This window comes from Lissotriton helveticus, chromosome 11 (assembly GCF_964261635.1).
Source record: "Lissotriton helveticus chromosome 11, aLisHel1.1, whole genome shotgun sequence".
Classification (NCBI taxonomy): Eukaryota; Metazoa; Chordata; class Amphibia; order Caudata; family Salamandridae; genus Lissotriton; species Lissotriton helveticus.
The window spans coordinates 1186731913-1186754316 of NC_136072.1; the positions used below are offsets into that span (position 1 = coordinate 1186731913).

At 46.8% G+C, this 22404-nt stretch overlaps 1 protein-coding gene across 1 annotated transcript in view; it reads right to left on the reverse strand.

Annotated features, from left to right (window-relative positions):
* PIWIL1 (piwi like RNA-mediated gene silencing 1) overlaps nt 1–22404 on the reverse strand; it is a 1966306-nt gene that overhangs the window by 1163387 nt on the left and 780515 nt on the right. The window contains exon 8 of the mRNA XM_078668015.1: nt 15873–16070. Within this exon, the coding sequence (XP_078524141.1) occupies nt 15873–16070 (198 nt within the window). The remainder of the gene's footprint in view (nt 1–15872; nt 16071–22404) is intronic.

The window sequence follows — 22404 nt, forward strand, 5'->3', positions numbered from 1 at the left end:
TATCGCTATGCCCTGCAACTGCGGATGTGGAAACCTGGTAGCAAAGTACTGGCATTTTGCGTTTCCCCTTGTGGCGAACAGGTCTATCTCTGGTTGTCCCCACTGTTGGAAGTATGGTTGGAGCACTGTGGGATGAATCTCCCACTCGTGCAGCTGTTGGCTGTGTCTGCTGAGCAGATCCGCTACTTGGTTGTCTTTGCCTGGGAGGTGTTCCGCCATGAGAAAAATGTTTCTTTGGATGGCCCACTTCCACATGCTTTGTGCTAGATGTGATAGCTGTGGTGAGTTTGTTCCTCCCTGCTTTTGTATGTAGTACCTTGCCGTCATGTTGTCCGTCCGGGTCAACACAGCTTTGTTGCATAAATGTACTTTGAACGCCTTCATTGCCAGAAATATTGCCATCATTTCTAGCAAGTTGATGAGCATTTTCTTTTGTTGTGCTGTCCACAGGCCCTGCACTGTGTACTGAAGGACATGGGCTCCCCATCCTATGAGAGATGCGTCCGTTGTCAACACTATTTGTGGTACAGGCTCCTGGAACAGTCGGCCCTTGCAAAGATTTTGTGGATTCCACCAATGCAGAGAGTTGTATGCCCGACTGGTCACCAACACTAGGTCCTTTAGTTGTCCTTGAGCCTGATTCCACTGCCGTGCTAAGCACTCTTGCACCGGGTGCATGTGTAGTCTGGCGTGAGGGACTATGAAGGATTCACGAGGCCATCATGCCTATGAGTTGCATAAACACTCGGGCAGAGAGCGAGTGTTGGGACTGGAACTTTTGGATTAGTAGCTGCATACTGTTTATTCTTGCAGCGTTTGGGTATGCTTTGGCTGTGAGAGTATTCATAGTTGCTCCCAGGTACTGCTGTACGTGGGATGGCTGAAGGTGAGATTTTTGGTAGTTTACCATGAAGCCTAGGCTGTGCAGTAGGTGAATTGTTTTTGACATGAGGCTGGCACACTGCTGGGCTGACTTTGCTTGTATTAGCCAGTGGTCCAGGTAGGGATAGACGTGGACATGTCTTCTTAAATTTGCAGCCACTGTCGCTAGGCATTTTGTGAACACTCTTGGAGCTGTTGTTACACCAAATGGAAGTACTTTGAATTGGTAATGTTGATTTAGTGGTGTAAACCGGAGATACTTCCTGTGAGCAGGATGTATCGGGATATGGAAATATGAGTCTATGAGGTCCAAGGTTGCGAGGAAGTCTCCTTGCTGCAACAGTGGTAACACTTGTTGTAGGGTGAACATATGAAAATGCTCCGATAAGATGTATTGATTGAGGGGCCTGAGGTCTAACATTGGTCTGAGAGAAATTTTGTGTTAGTAACCGTCCCAATCTTAATTCTACTTAAATGCTGCTACTATGTATTTCTATATCTAATCATGTAATTTTAACCATTTTAATATTATAAACTTGTTTTATGTGTACTTTTATGGCTTTCAAAATTACGGAAACCGAATAAAGATGATTTGAATTTGAATTGAGTGACATCCACCTTCCCCTGTGCTTGCAGGTACCTATTATCTAGAATCCACCTTCGGGAATCACACAGACACTTTTTCCTTCTTTAGCAGCTGAACTTTCCTGGAGTCCTCCATTGAGTTCGACAGCGGTTTCTGACACCACTTCTCAACTATGCACCCGGCTTCACTGGTGTAGGTAACGGGGGTACTAGGGTATCCACGAGTGGGGTGGCTTACCAACCAGTCTTCTACTGGGTTTCTTCAGGGTCCATAATCTTTAAAATTCCAACCACAACTTACACGTAGAGTTGTACAGAGCATGTGGTCATTTTCCCACACTGCATACGTTCTCTGAGGGGTTCCTAGTCCCTCCCCTTGAGTGGTTCCTTGGGTCCACAGCACATATACATGCTCTTGACACGGTCTTGACCAGACTTGTGGTTCCTATACCACTTTCTTGGTATATGTATTCTGTGCTATTCACTGTGTGTCTTTGCAAACTATTCTGTGCATTGTGATTATCTCCAGGAAGGAGATATCTCAACATGTTTGAGAGTATAACATAATAAATACATATTTTTATAAATACAGTGTGTGGGTCTTTTTCATTTAATCTATAGTATAAGATTTCATTCTGGTAAAACAAGCTGTTTTACATTCCTTCTGGACTAAGCCTGAAGGCGGCTCTCCACAGATACCACTTTCTAAGGTTGCCTAAGACCTCCTAAATTACCATAAGGGTTGTCTGGACTAGTGCAAGGTGCCCACTTACATTAGTGGACTTCATAAACCATGCCAGCTTCTCACTCCGTAGATCTCTGGAGTTGAGAGCAAACAAGTGTTCTGCTCCAGCGGTTCCGATGAGGGGTACTGGTCTGCAGAACAACAACTTGTGTTGCTGAGCCTTTCGATTCCGTAGGACATCAGGAGCAGCAGACTGGTTAGCTTTGTTGCATTGTCTGCAGATGCACTGGAGTGATATTCACTCTAAGGGAGATTCCTTCGGGTGTATCATTGCCCACAGGCCTGGAAAGGAACCTGGATGAACCAGAGGCACAGAAGACTAAGAAGACTTGTTGAACAGTGAGGCAAAGAGCAGCAGGAGTATTCTTTGGTGCAGGTAGGTCCAGGCAAAGTCCAGCCAAGTCCAAGGTGCCCAGACAGTTGAAGTGGTTTCAGGTTTGAATCTTGTCATATGACAAATCTTTAGCGACGCCTACAGGTAATCCCTTAAGTATCATAGAGAAAAGGTTGCGACAATTCAAGGGTCCCTCCCAAAGGAGGGTCTGGAAAGAGGGTAGTACATACCCATGTTCTTTGTCCACTTTCGAGCAAGGTGTGGGAGCCAAGGGCTCCCTGAACTTGCTCAAGCAGGAATATGCAAGGCGTGCCCCAAATATGCCCTTCAAAGCAGCCTGGAGGCGCTGGCACGGGGCCCCAAACCCAGCCCAATACACAAAGTCCTGTTTCGGAGGTGGTCACACCGCCCAGTGACAGGAAACCTATTGTTCTACCTTCCCTGCTTGAGCTACATTCAGCAGCAGGATGGCAGAATCGTGTGTGGGTTCAGCAGCACTAGCTTGCTGGCAGACCCGCAAGGCTGATACCAGGAGCACTCCAGGCTTCCAAGATGAGCCCCGTGGTGCGTGGAATAATATATCCAACACCGGTAAGAGAATAGCGGTATGAATCCAATATGTTCAATACCAAACATGCCCAGGTTCGGCATGGCCAATATATAGTTGCCCATCGCGACTGACACAAGGCCACTATATGTATCGAAATGGCTGACCTCACTTACAAAGTCTGGAGAATGTATTCCACAGTTTGTAGGGGATGTCCTGCTTGTGCAGGGCAACCTCACACTTATAACCTAGCACCCTGCATTCAGGATTGAAAGACAGTGACATAGGTATCTGTCATAAGTGGTGCTAGCGCTTACACAGCGTGCAATGGCAGGCATGTAGTCACAGTTTGAGTGGTCTCATGAATGGCATAATACATGCTGCAGCCCATGGGATACCCTGGTACCTTAGTATCATATACTAGGTACTTACAAGGGTACACCAGTAGCCAACTGGGAATGTACCAAAGTACTTACCACTGTCAAACTTAGGGAGAAAGCCAGTGACTAGTGTCCTGATTAGAAGGATCCCAGTCAGAAAAACAGTGACACCAGCACAAAGGGAGGGGGTGCGAGCATGAAAGCAGATCCTACTTTCCTACAAATACACATCATGCTCTATGAGCCTTGGGGACCTAAGAGGTGATGTGTGTTTATTAAAAAGAAAGATTTTGGCATGGCAAAATATTTATTTATCCAGGTTCAAATGGCAGTTTAAAACTTTACTACAGGCTGCAGAGGCAGATTTGAGACATTTTAAGGGCAACTTGCTAGAGTGGCACAATGAAAACTGTAGGTCCACTAGTAGTGCAGGGCTCGAAAATTCCACTCGACCGCTCGCATAGTCGAGCTTAATTTAACAAGGTCGAGCTGTTTTTAGGTCCTACTCGCTGTTTCTGGCGAGTAGGAAAACAAACCAACTTCTGTCCTGTCTGTGAAAACGGAACAAATGTGACTAGATAACAAGATTTAACGGCATTTTTATTGCTCACAAAGTTAATGTGCAATAAAGATGCCTTTAAATCTTGTTATTTTGTCACATTTGCTCCGCTTTCAGAGACAGAGTTCAATTAGGATGCAGTTAGGTCGAGGACATTTTTTAAGGTACTAGTCCTGCAGGGCTAGTACCATTTTTTGGATTTTTCGAACCCTGTAGTGTTTAATTTACAGGCCCTAGATACATGTAGTACCACTTTACTACAGATTTCAAGTAAATTAAATGTGAAAATTAGGTGCAAGACAATTATGCCAAGATTGATAGAGAGCACAGGCACTGGTTAGGAGTGGTGAGGTGCACAGCACCCTAAAGCCCCAAAAAATAAAAAATAAAAATTTGCAAAAACAGGATGTGTGAAGGCAAAATGTTAGGGGGATACCATGCCCAGAACTCACTTTAAAACTGTGGAAAAGTAAATGTTGCCATGTTCTGTGTCCCTACGTGTCATCCATCATATGTTATGTGTGCATGATTAAATATGCATATGCATTCCCCATGTTCGATTCAAGACGCAATTACAGTTGTGTCCACCTCTAGTATGCCAGTTTCTAGTTCTCGTGAATACTACGAATATCAGGCCTATGTAAAGTTACGTTGCCACGTTTCTCAGTGTGCACGTTATTCCATTATAAAGTCCCCGTTTCTAGGCCTCAAAAGGGCCTGGACACCAGATTCAGCTCCTGTCTCCTGAAACCTCGCTGAGGAGCGATACAGCCCCCACCTGTATCCTCGACCCTTCACTTACTTCCTGCCTCACAGTGCCCGGTTCAGGCTGGCTCTGCCTCTGAGTCTGCCAAGAATATGTTATGATTCCAGTTATCAGTTCAGTCCTCCTTCTCTGCATTCCTAAGCTACTGAACCGCATCAATAGTTTCCGTCATTGTCTAGCCTTTCCGGCTCCATGTAAGAGAAATACTGTATTTAATGGTCATTTCATATTCTTCATCACGTACTACATGTAGAATAATGCATGGTCCAGTCTTAGAATCAAGTCAGCCTTTCCCCTCCTGACTTCTAGTTTATATCAATATGTTCTCTAAACATCAGATACTAGATACTGTTTAGGTACATGTCGCCCTGACTCTCCAGACTTCAGTCTCTGCTCCTAGCACAGAGTTCATAGCCCCCAGCTTCTCCTAGTGATACGTCATTGCTAGTTTGCGCGCACCATCAGGTTAGAGGTCCCGGCTCCTCAGGTAGCCCCCTCCATGGTTTCCGCCCCATTCATGACATATTCTGTTACGTTTGCATCACATGTCTATGTATACGCCCTGTTACACCTCTTTTCACCCTTATCTTTCGCGACTGCTACGCGTCACGACTTTTGCTCCACCCACTGCTACGCCTATTGCAATGTAATGCTATGTGTTTGCGTTATGTATATATGCTCATGCACTGTTATTAAAAAAATCATCCTTTCCCTTGTCCCGATCCTGACACCAGCAGCGCTGCTGGGCCCTGCCATCCTATTCCTATGCAGGTTGTCCTGTTCCTGTCCTTTATGCTGTAATAAACCTGCGAAACTCCTACTACCTCGAATCTTGACTCTTATTTATTGAGCTATCTGTTATTCATTTATACATTCAAAAATAGGGTATTATTTATTTATTTACCACATAATGGCGCCCGAATAGGGACTTGCCCTTTCCCCACGCGTCGGTGAAGCCACGCCGACCCCCTGACCCTCTGCAGTCGTGACGGAACTCTTCTGCGCACCGGCAGATATTTCTGCTTCAAGTATCCCTCAGGCCCACGGAGGAGACGGAGGAGGCGGTCCAGCATCCAAACGAGACGGTGGAGGAACGCGGCGAGTCCCGACCAGAGCCCAAGCCGAGAGTCCAAGGTCCGAGGTATCCGGAGGTCCACCCGTAACTGAAGTCCGAAGTTCGTCGTCCGTCGTCGTAGCAGTCCAGTCCAGTCCGAGGCTTTCCGTTCTTGCTGCCCGGTGAGTACCGTTACTGGGGTAGTATCTAGACAGGGTCAATCTAATTGACTCTGGTCTGTGGGTTGGTGGTACACAGACCCACAAAACGAAGTGTCCACTTCGGTGGATGCGGGTCCTGACGTGTCTCTTTATGAGACCGGTAAGTTTCGGACTGTTTCAGCAGTGCATCTAGTTCCTGCTCTAGTCAGTTCTGTTCTCGAGAAAATTCATGTATTCTGTGTTCCGTATTCCAGGTAGTATTCTGTTCGAACTGTTATTTTTAAATGTTCTTCATGTATTTTAATGTCGTGGTATGAATGGGGAATAAGTATCGTGTTTATTGTGTATTGTATTGTGTCTAGATTATAGTTCAGTCATGCCGCTCTTTTCGAAATTACGTCAGTTAAAAACCAGAAAGGGTCTGCTGGAAGCAGCAGTTCCAGTTCCGCCTAGGGACAGTCCAGGTCATTTTATGTATCAGAAGCATGGCATAAGCGCCGTATTGTATCTAGATTTATGGGTAGAGTATACCAAACAGTTAGAAGAAAAGTATAGATGGCCCGTATCGGGTACATGGGATGCCGAATGCATCATGCGAGTAGAAGAAGTATTATGGAAAAAGAAAGCCAGACAGTCACAGAAAGATGCCATCGAGTTATGGCGCAAAGAAGCTCATAAAAGAACTGAAAAGGAAATCAGAAAGTCAGAATTAAGTAGAGAATCCTTAGAACGAGCACAAGAAAAAGAACTAATCGAGATAGGTGAACAAGTCAGAGCCGAACAGTCAGACAGACAGAGGCATGCCCTTATTAGGGGTATGTATCCTCTCCTTGCCGAGGGCTTGCCAAAAGCGACCCCAGAGGCATCCAGTAATTTCCCGCTACCATTAGTTCCGACCAAACTACGTCACAAACAGACCGCAGCTGATATTTTTATTTCGTCCTATTTGAACGACACAGTCCCAGAATATGCAAATCCTGTCCGCGCTCCGCCAGTCCCTGTAAATCAGGCACTTCCCGCTCCTCCAGACACCGGAGTACCTGTTACGGTACCCCCGGTCCAGCCCGCCATACAAGTCCAGCCTACATTTCCATTTCCCACTCTGCCAGGACGAAGAGCCTCAGTAGACGACTCTAGTTTAGGGGCCGCAGGGGGAGGTACTCCTCAAACCCCGCCGCCACACAAGCGTTTAACGACAGCCGAATTACATGCACAAGCATCACAGCGTACGCCCAGACATCAGACTGTAGCAGAAATAAGAAAATCCCTTGCCGAATGCGGCTATGATCCAGTCCCAGGCGAGGATGATATGGTTTTATATTCATTCCGCGTAAGAAAGGTGACCGAGTATCTAGTCACCTTACCGAATATGAAAGAAGATCTAGACAGAATATATCGTTTCATCCGTACAGGGGATGATCCAGAAAGCATTAGCGAGGCCATGTCTCAAAGGAAAGCCGAGATCCAGCTCATGATATTAAAGTTTCTGATCAATTGTCTAATAAGAGAACAAGATTACCCGTCTAAAGATCCGGCTGAAATGAGAACCCTGACAAGGTGGAGTGATAATATAGCCGAGGGTAAGCACAAGACCGTCGGTGCTATGGAGAGTATGTACAAGAAAATCCGTAAAGAAATAATAAAGTTACACGAACAGCGTAAAGAAGCACAAGTAAGCGAGAAAGAAAGTAACTCTGATCCTGAAGAGGTAGAGGACGAGAATCCCGCCAGAATAGCGTATGTAGGAAAATCTAGATTTCCAGATCGCCATTTACGCCTAGAACACAAGTCTATTTTTCATTCTCCAGCACCAGAACAAGGTTCACTAGAACAAGTGTTTCAAGCTACCGATCACATTCTGAAATCACGAATCGGTTACAGTGAGTTGAGTACTATGCATGAACAAGAACTAGCCCGATCAGCAGTCCGATGGATTACTGATTCTACCACTTTTCCAGACGAAATAGTGGCACAAATGTTTCTGAAAATGCCCCCAGCCGAGCAACGACTGGTGGGTATGTATATGATTCAGCACCTCATTACATTGTATGAGGGTCAGCACTCTGATCCAGGCCCGTTACATGATGTCCTGAACGAGTTACTCCAGTATAGATGGAAAGGTCTAGGTACCGATTTAATTAGTGTCATTCTAGAACAGCGCCACAAATATAGAACGTTTTTGAACCCGCATTTTGTTCATGTCTCACCCCCAGAAGGTAAACCATTTTACATGGAGAGACAGAATCCGTTACGAGAAGTCCACCCAGTCAGAGGAACGGGTGGCGAACTAGAACGAGTGTTTGTTTACACTCCGATTACAAAGATGGAACTCCTCGAGATGAAGAAATTAATTCCCTGTCATGACAAAGATCCAGCAGGGTTCCATAGAGAAATAAAAGACATGCTCCGTATGGGAGAATACACGTATCCAGATATAATTAAAATGTTAAAGGTTCTGCTGCCCGCAGGGGTGTATGAAAAGCTCAAGGAAAAAGAATGGGAGGTGGGGGAGAAAAAGATCGATTGGGCAGTTCTAGAAGCTGAAGATAAGGCACGAGTACCAGGTACCGGTCTTGGAGATAAATGTAAAGAATTACCAGAATTATTAATACAAGTTTTACCTAGATTATTGACAACTAGAAAAGAAGACTGGGATGCAATCTCAGCCTGTAAACAGAAACAAGACGAAGATATTAGTGATTTTTATTCTAGATTTGAAAAATGTTTTAGCATCAACAGTGGCCTCAAGACAAGTAGTGAGTCATACCCTCACCTTTTTGTTACTAAATTAGTCGAGAATTCAAGCCCACAAATTAAAAATCGAGTTTTGAAAGTCGAAAGCACCTGGCAAGCTAATACCCCGTCCCAGATGTTGCAGATGCTTCAATACCACCAGAATAGAATCAGAGAAGAACAAGAACACAAAAGAAAACGTATGAAAGACACGAAAATGAAAGTACTAGTTGCACAATCTGTTCCTCAAGACAGTCAGAAGAGGGGTCCGAATCAAGCCAGTCACCCTGCAGCTCCCGTTAAAGGGAACTGCAATTATTGTAAACAGCCAGGTCATTTTATAAATGAGTGTGCAGTTCTGAAACACAACATAGCTACTGGTAAGACTAAAGAAAGACCACGTCCGCCTAGACAAGAACAAGTTTCACAGATTCCTCAGCCACAGAATGCACAACAGACAGTTACCGCACCGCAGCCTATTGCTGCAACACAGCATGTTACATCGCAGATGTACCAGTATGCACAGTCTGAGTATCCAGAGTACCAGCAGTATTCATGAAACAGCCTAGAGAGGGAGGTAGGCTTGCCTCTCATCGAGATACCTGTAGATCAAGAAGGTCCCTATGTTCACAGTCAAGTATTAGGGAAAGACAGAAAGTTTTTGATTGATACAGGGGCAAGTAGGACCACAATTAGTCACGCCGAAGTTCCAGGGGCTCCGCTCTCAGGCTCAAGAAATGTTTCCCTTGGATTCTCAGGAAAACCTATCGTAAATGAGATTTCAAAACCAGTTATTCTAGAAGTAGGTCCATTGTCCCGCACTACTGATCTGTTACTTACTAAGTCATGTCCAGAAAATCTATTAGGCATTAAAACACTGAAAGAGTTAGGTGCAGTTATATGCTGTTCCCCAGAGGGAATACGATTGTTCCTACGTGACTTTAAGGGTCACTATGTATTACGAGATTTTGATCCCAGACTGTCTAATGTTCCACAGCATCTATGGGCGCAAGGTCCAACTGATGTAGGTTACATGCAAATCACACCCTATCGTGTGACTCTCAAGCCAGGTGTAGTGTTACCACGAATCAGACAGTACAGATTGCCACCTGAGGCTGTAGCAGCCTTATCCAAAATTATTGACGAGCTCATTGCTCAAGGAGTGGTTGTAGAAACTGACTCCAATGTATGTAATTCTCCGATCATTCCAGTCATGAAACGTACTGATCCAAATGCACCCCCAGTATATCGATTAGTGATTGACCTACGAGAGCTTAATAAATGTATTATTCCGCAGTACCCAGTTGTCCCAGACATCTCTTCCCTATTAACGGCCATTGATTCCGAAGCCACGTTCTTTACTGTAATCGACCTCAAGAACGCGTTTTTCAGTGTTCCTATTCATCCAGATAGCCAGCTCCTTTTCGGATTTTGTTTAAATGGAAGGAGCTATATGTTTACACGAGCTCCTCAAGGTTTCACAGAAAGTCCTAGTATTTACAGTCAAGCACTCAAGAGACAACTAGACAACATTCACATGCCAACTGACACTGCCCTGCTCCAGTATGTCGATGATCTACTGATCACAGCCCGTTCTGAACGTGCTTGCGAGCAAGCATCCCTTACAGTCTTGTATTTCCTAGCCGAGATGGGGCACAAGGTGTCCCCTTCTAAGCTTCAATTCTGTGTCCAGCAAGTGGTCTACTTAGGACACTTACTGTCCAAGAGGGGTAGGCAGTTGACACCAGACCGTATCCAGTTAATAGCGAGTCTTCCTCAGCCCAAGACCCAGAAGGAGGTACGTGCTTTTATTGGCCTTACTTCTTATTGCAGACAATGGATTCCTCAGTATGCATTTCTAGCCAAGCCACTGATACAGTTAACGACACAGGAGGCAGCCGTATCGACTGTCCTCCCTTGAACATCTGAACATACACTTAGTTTCAATGAGTTAAAGAAAGCCCTATGCCAAGCTCCAGTTCTAGCGACACCGGACTACAGTAAGCCTTTTACACTTTTCGTTACTGAACGCGAAGGTACAGCATTATCTGTTCTCACACAAGATCAAGCAGGACAATACAAGCCCTGTGCTTATTTTTCGAGCACATTAGATCCTGTAGCCCAGGCTCTGCCTGCGTGCCTCAAGTCAGTTGCAGCCACAGCACTAGCTATCAGACAAAGTGATTCCATAGTCCTAGGACATACCTTGACAGTACAAGTTCCACATTCCGTGGAAGTTCTTTTAAACCGAACACATACTCAGCACTTGACAATTGCACGTTTAACAGGTTATGAATTGACACTGTTCCAGCCACACATAGAAATCAGACGCTGCAACATCCTGAATCCTGCTACACTGTTACCATCAGTTACTTCGAATTCTGCCACACATGACTGTGTGGAAGTAGTTAACATTACGACAAAGCCAAGACAAGATCTGACAGATACTCCGTTACCAGACCCCGACCTGACCCTTTATGTGGATGGTTCATGTATGAGAACAAGTACAGGAGAACTAGTCGCCGCGTATGCAGTGACTACTGACACTGAAGTTATTGAAACACACCGTATTGATACCCTGTCCGCTCAAGCAGCAGAGCTAGTTGCTCTGACACAAGCCTGCATACACGCCAAGAACTTGAAAGTTAATGTTTACACAGATTCACGTTACGCATTTGGAGTTGTACACGACTTCGGAGTGCTCTGGCAGGAGAGAGGTTTCATGACTTCTCATGGAACCAAGATTCAGCATGGTCTCCTTATTCAAGCTCTGTTAGATGCCATACATTTACCAACATCTATCGCTATCATGAAGTGCAAAGCACATACGAAAGTTACTGACACCATTTCTCAAGGTAATGATCTAGCAGATCGCACAGCCAAGCTTACAGCACAGACTCAAGACATTCCAGTTAATCAGACACATACTCCAGATCCGACCACATGTATGACAGTTAAAGACCCTACACAAGATGTCATAGATATCCAGTTACATGCTACTCCCGAAGAAATCAAGAAATGGTCCGAACAAGGAGGGGTCCAGACAGATCAAGGATGGTTAACGAAGGGTAGAGCCACCTGGTTTCTCCCCGACTCTATGGTTCAAGTCATTATTAATACCGCACATAGTCCAGCACATTTAGGAGAAAAAGCTATGTTAGACAGTATCCAGAACATTTGGTTCAACAAGCATTTACGAGCTGCAGCCAAGCAGAAAGTCCGTACCTGTATGATATGTTGTCAGTTTAATCCAGGTAAAAGTGTCCCGGTGGAACAAGGTGGATTCCAGCCCCCTGACCACCCTTTTGAAGTCCTCCAGATGGATTATATTCAGATGGAGCGATGTCGAGGTTTCAAGTATGTCCTTGTAGTTGTATGCGCTTTGTCCAGGTGGACAGAAGCATATCCAGTGCCAGATTACACAGCCGCGACCACTGCCAAGCAGTTGGTTCGTGAGTTCTTCCCCCGTTATGGACTCCCTAGAGTCGTATATTCTGATAACGGTCAGCCATTCTCATCTGAACTCATGAAGCATGTTTCCCTGTTGTTAGGGTACCAGTGGAAGTTTCATTGTGTACGCCACCCTGAAGCAGCCGGTCTCGTAGAGAGACATAACCAGACCCTGAAAATCCGTATCGCCAAAGTATGTAAAGAGAAAGGTGTGGACTGGCTGGTAGCTCTACCAGTCGCTTTATTTTATATGCGCATGGTCGCACATTCCAGATCAGGTCTGTCCCCGTATGAGGTCGTTTTCGGCCGCCCCCCAAATATGTGCGGTACTCCTAGACCCCGAAGTATTACCGATGTTTCAAGTAATATGCTGACAGATTACCTAGCTTCCTTGATGTCTGCCCTCAACTCATGTCGTTCACAGGTTGCCGCCGCATTTCCAGACAATACCGAGGTGGCACCGCATGAAATTGTTCCAGGATCCATGGTGATGGTGAGGAATTTTGACAGATCAAGTCCGCTGGAGCCTCGCTGGAAAGAGCCCCGACAGGTCCTCCTCACCACCCGTACAGCCGTGAAGTTGGAAGGTCGCAAAGGCTGGGTGCACCTTTCTCATGTAAAACAATTTAATGGACTGAAACCCGTCTTAAAGAACATTTCCCAGGATTTGAAGGATTGCCAATGCATTGTTCTCAAGGACTGTCCCGCAAAAGACATTGCTACAAACCCTCCCCTGTTAGAGAAAACTCCGCAACAGGAGTATAAACTCAAGTTAAGGTCTAGTAAAATAAGTCAGTCAGTTTGATTGTCTAAGTCCTCCCCTAGGTGAAACGGTTAGACTGTTTCTGACATGTATAAAATAGACCCCCATAGTGAGAGAGAGTTAGTCAAAACTCAATCCGATGTATCATTTTTCTATGTTTCATATTTCTCAGCATTATGATTTCCTGCACCAGTTATGCATTTTTCTTGTATTTCCCAGTTCTTCATGTAAATATGTCTGCTAATGCTACAGTAGAGCACACGTTTAGTGATCTGCCTCCTCATGAACTCTCTTACCGCCTCGCTATGCAAAATAACTCATTCATCCGCATGTTACATTACTCACACCAGTCCAGCAATGCCACTAATTGTTGGGTGTGTGGTCGACTCCCCCCTTTCCAGATACCGAAGGGAGTTCTGCCACTTTTTCCTTATCCATTCTCACATAATGGTTCGTGTGGAGCATGGTCCACGTTAACGTCATCCTCAACAGATATGTCTTTTCTTAACAGTACATGTTTTCCAGACAAGCAAGGTCTCCCCCACAGAACAGGCTTAGATCTAGAAAACGAAGTGTATAATTTAGGTAATTATTCGTCGAATTTCATGGTCTTGAATGTTCAGTCTGATACTACTCCAGACTTACCTGCTATTTCAGTACTGCCAGTCAGAGGTGAATTATGTGTCCGAAATAATGGTTCCGTACATGTAGGACATAGTGATTGTACTACTATTGTCAAGTATAGTGACAGTGGGAAATCTATTTTCAAAGCTTCACGTCATTCTTATTTTATTTGTGGTCAAACTGCATATGTTCGTCTGCCCCTCGATTGGGAGGGAACCTGTTACATTGCCTTCCTACTGCCACCAGTTTTCCTAGCCCCATCTGATTATCACAGAAACACACATCTAGTACACATTAGACATAGAAGGGAGTCCCCAATTGTCGATTATACTGAAACTGCTCTAGAACAGTATACAGATTTCAACAGAGGTTTCTTTTTCTTTATAGGACCTATCCAGAATAGTAAGCTAATCCGTAGGTTAACAAGAACCCTCGAAGCTGTAGTAAATGAGACTGCCTCTGCTCTAGGTAACTTAACCGAAGAGCAATCTGCTATGAGATTTGTCGTTTTACAGAATCGTCTCGTCCTTGACGTCATACTGGCCGATAGGGGCGGGGCCTGTAGAGTCATCGGATCTAGTTGCTGCATTTTCATTCCAAATAACGCGCCGTCTGTTTATTCAGCTATAACCAGACTCCATAAAATTGCCCATCTGATACACCAAGATCCAGGCACCTGGACATGGTCCGGTTGGTTCTGAAATATAATTTCCGCATGGGGATGGAAAATATTGTCCTTCCTAGGTATTGCAGTAGCGATCATATTCAGCTGCTGCCTCTGTATACAATGTGGCCCTGCGATTTGCGGCATTTGTGCTACCTCTTGTATTCCTAGTCCCAAGCCCCGTTCTAAATCCCGTTCCAGGATAATTCGAGACGAGCAAATTATACTGTATGAAATGATAGATGGTATCATGAATGTTGATGTTTCCTGATGGAAACGTAGTGACAAGGAGGGAATGTGGAAAAGTAAATTTTGCCATGTTCTGTGTCCCTACGTGTCATCCATCATATGTTATGTGTGCATGATTAAATATGCATATGCATTCCCCATGTTCGATTCAAGACGCAATTACAGTTGTGTCCACCTCTAGTATGCCAGTTTCTAGTTCTCGTGAATACTACGAATATCAGGCCTATGTAAAGTTACGTTGCCACGTTTCTCAGTGTGCACGTTATTCCATTATAAAGTCCCCGTTTCTAGGCCTCAAAAGGGCCTGGACACCAGATTCAGCTCCTGTCTCCTGAAACCTCGCTGAGGAGCGATACAGCCCCCACCTGTATCCTCGACCCTTCACTTACTTCCTGCCTCACAGTGCCCGGTTCAGGCTGGCTCTGCCTCTGAGTCTGCCAAGAATATGTTATGATTCCAGTTATCAGTTCAGTCCTCCTTCTCTGCATTCCTAAGCTACTGAACCGCATCAATAGTTTCCGTCATTGTCTAGCCTTTCCGGCTCCATGTAAGAGAAATACTGTATTTAATGGTCATTTCATATTCTTCATCACGTACTACATGTAGAATAATGCATGGTCCAGTCTTAGAATCAAGTCAGCCTTTCCCCTCCTGACTTCTAGTTTATATCAATATGTTCTCTAAACATCAGATACTAGATACTGTTTAGGTACATGTCGCCCTGACTCTCCAGACTTCAGTCTCTGCTCCTAGCACAGAGTTCATAGCCCCCAGCTTCTCCTAGTGATACGTCATTGCTAGTTTGCGCGCACCATCAGGTTAGAGGTCCCGGCTCCTCAGGTAGCCCCCTCCATGGTTTCCGCCCCATTCATGACATATTCTGTTACGTTTGCATCACATGTCTATGTATACGCCCTGTTACACCTCTTTTCACCCTTATCTTTCGCGACTGCTACGCGTCACGCCTTTTGCTCCACCCACTGCTACGCCCATTGCAATGTAATGCTATGTGTTTGCGTTATGTATATATGCTCATGCACTGTTATTAAAAAAATCATCCTTTCCCTTGTCCCGATCCTGACACCAGCAGCGCTGCTGGGCCCTGCCATCCTATTCCTATGCAGGTTGTCCTGTTCCTGTCCTTTATGCTGTAATAAACCTGCGAAACTCCTACTACCTCGAATCTTGACTCTTATTTATTGAGCTATCTGTTATTCATTTATACATTCAAAAATAGGGTATTATTTATTTATTTACCACAAAACAGTGTTGAGCTATAAAGCGCATTCTCAAAAAAGGAAGACTCACAGTACTGACATTAAATTAAACAATACCAAACAAAAGCCTTTCTCATCTAAGTCTCTTAAAATACTTACTTTGTAAGAATTATTAATCCAATCAATTCTTTGGCACACATTTCTTGAAATCGCCTCTCTTCAACCTGTTCAAACATGCTGTACATGAAATCAAGGACAGTTTCACTTCTCAGAACTTTGTGGCTGACATCTGTGCACAACATGATGGCTGTTTCATATTGGAGAATGGAGGTAGTAAAGCCTGGCCAAACCATCAGCCTGTAAAATATAAGCAAGTAAATAAAACTAATGATGACACAAAGAAAAGTTATTTTTAATCCTTGAGCTTTAAATTTAAATCGAACATTAGAACATATTAGCTTGATCTTAGATCATAGTAAAACTGCGAAATCAGCCAACGCAATTATATATAGCACTTTAAAGCAAGTTAGCAACCAAACGATTTTCACTATTCTCTCATGTTATACATGTACAAAGCCCCTATAGGATAATTTACAGAGATCACCATCTCCCTCATTAAAACAAACCCAGGAGAAATGCAGTTAGTAACTGCAGTTATCTCAATAATGAATGTAGACTGTATAATACTAACCACCAATAATTATCTATATAAAAAAAAATGGAATTGATAGTTTGTTCAAAATAGCAAATCTCCGAAAGTTCATCACAGATTGCTTTGAAATTTTGACAACGTTGGATTCGAATAGGGGGGTGTTTTTATATACACAACGTTGGATTCCAATACGCATGTGTCGAATATGCACATGTTTTTAAACTAAAGCCTGAAAAGAGACGTAAAAATGGAAATGTTCCTTTGTTCAAAATCTTAAATCTCCGAAAGGATTGATTTGAAATTTTGACACAACGTTGGATTTGATTAAGTGCGTTTTATATATACACAACGTGGGATTAGAATATGCACGTGTTTTTAATCAAAAGGCTGAACAGACCCTATCGATTTGGTTGCTGCACAAAAACTACAAGGGACGCATAGAGACAATAGTTGCATATATTAGGATGAACAGTTGGTGTCAGGATGGCAGACCGGGGAGTGGGAGGAGGAAGCGGGGAGGAGTTGGTTCACTTTGCAACATTAGTGCGTGTTTATATATACACAACGAGACAATAGTCACAAAAACATATTGTGAGCCCACAAGCATTGCGAAATTAAACATTAGAAACGTGCGCTTACTCTTTTCTTGCTCTTCCATTTAACCAGACTGAGCCACAGCAATGCGAGGCAGGGTACAGTTAGTTCTTAATCCATTCTTAGATGTGGTACTCGCAGACCTGATCCTTCCTCGTTCCACAATGCAGACCGTATGCCCAATTCATAGCCATCATCATAACACTAGAAGAGAAGCAGAAAGGAATATGCTACTTACCAGTATGCATCTGTTCTTGGCATGTAGGGCTGCTAACATTTTTATCTGTGCATAGATCGCCGCCTAGTGTTGGGTCCGGATGATTGCCCATTGTTGTCCTGGAAGAGTCTTCGAAGTATCACGAGATAGGTGGCTCCTCCCCTGGACTAGAGTGCGCATGGGCATCCTCTATCCCCAGATTGTTTTTAGCCATTGTGGCAGAAATGGAGTATGGTACAGTAAGATGTCCATGCAAGAAAGTGAGAAAGTAATAATGAATGCTACAGCTGCAACAGGCACCGGGGAGGAGGGTGGGCGATATGAATGTCAGCAGCCCTACATGCCAAGAACAGATGCATACTGGTAAGTAGCATATTCCGTTCGAGGCATGTGGGCTGCTGAATTCATATCTGTGGATAGAATGTATAGCTGTCTCTCCCTTAGTGGTGGCTACCTGTGCCAGCTGCAGCAGTCTGAAAAAAGAGTTTTTAGAACAGCCTGTCCTACAGTCGCTTGCTGTTTGGAATGTACATCTAAACAATAGTATTTTGTGAAAGTATGTATGGTAGACCATGTGGCTGCTCTACATATTTCCTCTAGAGGAATGTTTCCCAGGAAAGCCATGGATGCCCCAAGTTTGCGTGTAGAATGAGCTCTTGGGGGAACTGTTAAAGTGTGTTTTGCTTTTAGATAACATATTTGGATGCACTTAACTATCCATCTGGCTAACCCAGATTTTGAAATGGGGTTGCCTTTTGTTGTGGTGACAAGGCAACAAAACTGTTTAGTCTTTCGAAAATCCTTACTTCTATCAATGTAGTATAGAAGTGCTCTCTTGACATCTAGTGTGTGTAGAGCCTTTTCAGGTACGGACTGTGGATTTGGAAAGAACACTGGCAGTTGTATTGTCTGATTGATATGAAAATGGGAAACCACCTTGGGCATGCATTTAGGGTTTGTTCTGAGAACTACCCTATTGGCATGTATTTGGATGAATGGCTCTTGAATAGTTAGGGCTTGCAGCTCGCTAACTCTTCTAAGTGAAGTAATTGCTACTAGAAATGCCACCTTCCATGTTAAAAATTGTAATTCACATGAATGCAATGGTTCAAATGGTGGTCCCATTAGTCTGGCTAAAACGATGTTACGGTTCCAGACAGGTGAAGGTGGGTGTTTTGGGGGGATTATTCTTTTGAGTCCCTCCATGAATGCCTTAATTGCAGATACTCGGGGGGCGGAGCTAGCCGGCGTCTATGGCGGACGCGTAAGTGCAGAGCTCCGCGTCGGCGCCAACTAATATCCGACAAAGATCCTTGCTCAGCGATGAAATCCCTGTGAAATCGGCAGGAATTGTCGGCCCTACTCTTTCCGCAACTCCGCCTGCAGTTTGGGGACGACCCGCGCTCGGACGCGCCATTTTTCAGCGGCTGTGGGGTGGCGAGCAACCAGGCCGCGATCCCCGACCTTGCCTGAGAGCCGAGACCGAGTTACGTGACCCGACGTGCGGCTGCGAGGACGAGCCGACCTGGACTCCTCCGGGTCCCGGTGACGGCGGACCACCCGGACTCAACGCCACTTCCCTGCCACACAGAGTCACCGGCGGGCGGAGGTTCCCGGTGCCGTGGGACTCGGAAAACACCCCTGGGCTGACTGCGGAGGAGGCGGGGAGCTACGCGGCGCTGGCCGTGCCCTGACGCGGCGCCATTACCCAGGCCCAGACTGGACTAGAGGGCGGCCGGGAACCGTCTCAGTCGGCACCCCGGTGGTGCCTAACACGCTTCTACGACCCAGCGGCACACCCACGCGATCCACGGGGGCTACGTGATCACCCGCGGCGCCCCCCACCGGAGTCTGGGAAACGCGACAATGGTGAAGGGGGACAGGACACAGTCGAAGCTGTCGTTCGACCAGCGCCGTCAGAAAGGCCCAGACCCTCCGGCCTCCCAATCGCCAGGAGCGACCGGCGGACCGGGCTCCTCGCTCTGCGCGGAAATAAAAGGCATGCTCTCGACCATGGAGAAGGGCCTGCAGGAAGGTATGTCGGCCATAGGTAACAAGATCGATGCCCTGGCGTATCGCATGGACCGCATGACTGAGAGGGTGGATAAACATGCGGAACGACTCGACATGGCCGAACGCAGACTAACTGAGGCTGAAGAGGCGCAGATGGAGTGGGGCGCTGATCGTAAGCAGTTTGGCCGCCTGCTACAGGTGATACAGGAAAAGTCGGAGGACTTGGAGGCGCGCTCAAGGCGATCCAACATACGAATAACGGGTGTGGCCGAGACGACCCAGACGGGTAAGATGGAACTTTTTGTTGAAAAGTTGCTTAAGACACTCTTGGGAGACGACATCTTTTCCCCCATGTTCATTGTTGAGCGCGCCCATCGCACCCTTGGACCTAGGCCACCCCCGGGCGCTAACCCCAGGCCGATAATTGCGAAATTATTGAACTACAGGGACAGGGACACGGCGCTCCGCGTGGCCCGCGAGAAGGGGTCACTGCAGCACGAGGGGATGAACATATCTTTGTACCCTGATTTCACCTCCAAAGTGCAGGAAGAACGACGGCGATTTGTCCCGTACAAGCAACAATTGAGGGACCTTGGCCTGGACTACGCCATGTTATACCCGGCGCGGCTGCGCATTAACCGACAGGGGCGCTCTCATTTCTTCACGGATCCCAAAGAGCTACAAAAATCCCTGAAGGTGTGGATGAGGGAGAGCAGAGGGGACCCGGACGCGCATACAGCGGACAAATCGAGAGCGGAGGACCTGGAGGAACAAGACTGAGGAGCGATGGTGCTCCCATGGACACACTGGCAGGCCGTGGCTTCAGGGGCGCACGTGGCGCCACTCCACTTTGCATGTTGTGCTCCCCCCGCTCAGTCTGACCTGTGAGATATTTGGACTCCCTGATAGCCACAGAGCGGGGGAGGCTCGAGTGATTCGACTGGGTGCCCCTGAGCCCCCGCACTTGCGGCACGCGGCCATCCTGGATGGCTCAACTCCCCTGGATCCGGTCACGATACAGGTCAGAGGCGGCTGGAGGGACGGGAGGGGGGGGGGGGCTCGGACAGAGAGCCGAAACTTGTTATGCACGCCTTACCTGCTGAGCTACACCAATAGGGCGCTGGCGTGAGGGTTACGTATGTACATTGCACGGAGATCCAGGTGGGACACTGGACGTCGGACAGTACGAGTAGGCTACCTCTGCCCCAGCGCTGCCAGCTGTGACGGCTCAGATTGAGCCAGTTTGTGGTGTTGTAGAATGGGATTGCTAGAGGGTGGGGGGGGGGGGCACAGGGGATTCGGTCACACCAGGTTGGGGTCGGTTGACTGTGGGAGGTGGGTGGGGGTTCTTGTTCTGGAGTTCGAAATGTTTGGGGGGGGGTCTCTAATGTGCTCTGCAATGTTCTATTCCCTGGAGGAGACCGATGGTGTGGGTGCAAGTGGGAGGGAGGAATGTTTACTGCTGATGCTCATTTTGTGTTGCCACTTTTCTAATGGCTGAAGAGATAATGGGGGATCCACTGCCTGACACTGATACCCTAACTGCGTTGACGTGGAATGTAAGGGGGTTGAACGACTACCGGAAACTCCGCAAGGTGCTGCACTACCTCCAACGACACCATGTGGACCTGGCTCTGTTACAGGAGACGCACCTGCCCAACACTAGTAAAATGCTCACACATAGAGGTCTTCAGGGCAACTCCACTTATGCGGGCTTCACCTCACACGCTAGGGGAGTCCTCACGTGGGTAAATCCTAAATCTAAACTTTCACTCACGCTACTCAGGGCGGACCCGGAGGGCCGATTTGTGTTGAGCAAATGCACGGGTAAGGGACATAATCTTCTGATCATGAATGTGTATGGCCCGAATTATGACTCCCCAGAGTTTTATGCGGCGCTGGCGGGACACTGTGCTGAATGGCCCACGGATAAACTGATTTGGGGGGGGGACTTTAATTTCACCTTTAGCCCTGAACTTGATAGATCGGGGGGACCCCCCAGGCGCCCAGCAGCGGCAGCGCATCAAATGCAGGCCGAAATGGTGAGACTGGGGCTGGCGGATGTCTGGAGGGAGCGGCATAGCGCGAGGGGGGGTTACACACACTATTCAGCGTACCACGACCTTCACACTAGGATTGACTACTGGCTCTCCCCTATTACACTACTGACGACGGTAAGGGACTGTAGAGTTCTCCCGCGGACGCTGTCTGACCACTCCCCCGTACTGCTGGTCCTGAACACACCGCTACCCAGAATCCCCCCGTTCACGTGGCGCTTTCCACCGTACTCTCTGTTAGACGAGGCCTTCAGGGCAGAACTAGGGGAGGACATAGACACGTTCTTTTCCAGTAACGTAGGAACGGTGGATAGCTTCGGCACGGTTTGGGAAACCTTTAAGGTCTATGTTCGGGGCGTCGTTATGGCCAAGCATTCCAGTGTCCTCAGGGCTATCAGGAGCAGACTGTCACTGCTCGAGGGGCGAATTGCGGATTGTGAACGCCAACGACTGACGGACCCGTCCCCGGCGGGGGAAGAGGAGTTGCGGGGGCTCCTGACAGAGTTCCACGAGGAGGCGGACAGAGAGGTCAGGCACCTGGGGAAATACGCAACGGCCCGCGCATACGGTGAGGGCGACCGGCCGGGTTCTCTGCTAGCCGGGATTATGAAGGGGGCCAGGCGCCGCCAGGGTGTCACTGAATTGCGCTCCACGGACGGGGAAACACTGACGTCGCAGGGAGATATTCTGGCAGAATTCAAAGGGTTCTACCAAGACCTGTACACCAGCAAGATCTCGGAGATGGAGAGCCACATAGACAATTACTTAGACCACATCAAAATGCCGTTCTTAGAGAACTGGCAAAGGGAATTCCTGATGTCCCCTATACTCCGAGAGGAGATAGCGGACGCTCTAGACGGCATGAGGCCAGGCAGTGCGCCCGGAATTGATGGCTTGACCGTCGCCTTTTATAAGGCGTATAAGGACAAGCTGCTCCCCTATCTCTCCACCCTCTTTGATGAGATCTGCGAGTGTGGTGTGATGCCCACTTCTATGAGAGAAGCACTCATAGTGACGATTTTGAAACCGGGCAAGCCGCCGGACCTCCCGGGGTCCTACCGCCCCTTGTCCCTTATAAACGTTGATGCGAAGCTGTACGCTAAGGTACTGGCAAACAGACTGGCGCTCGTCGCCCCGGAATTGGTAGCCCCAGAACAG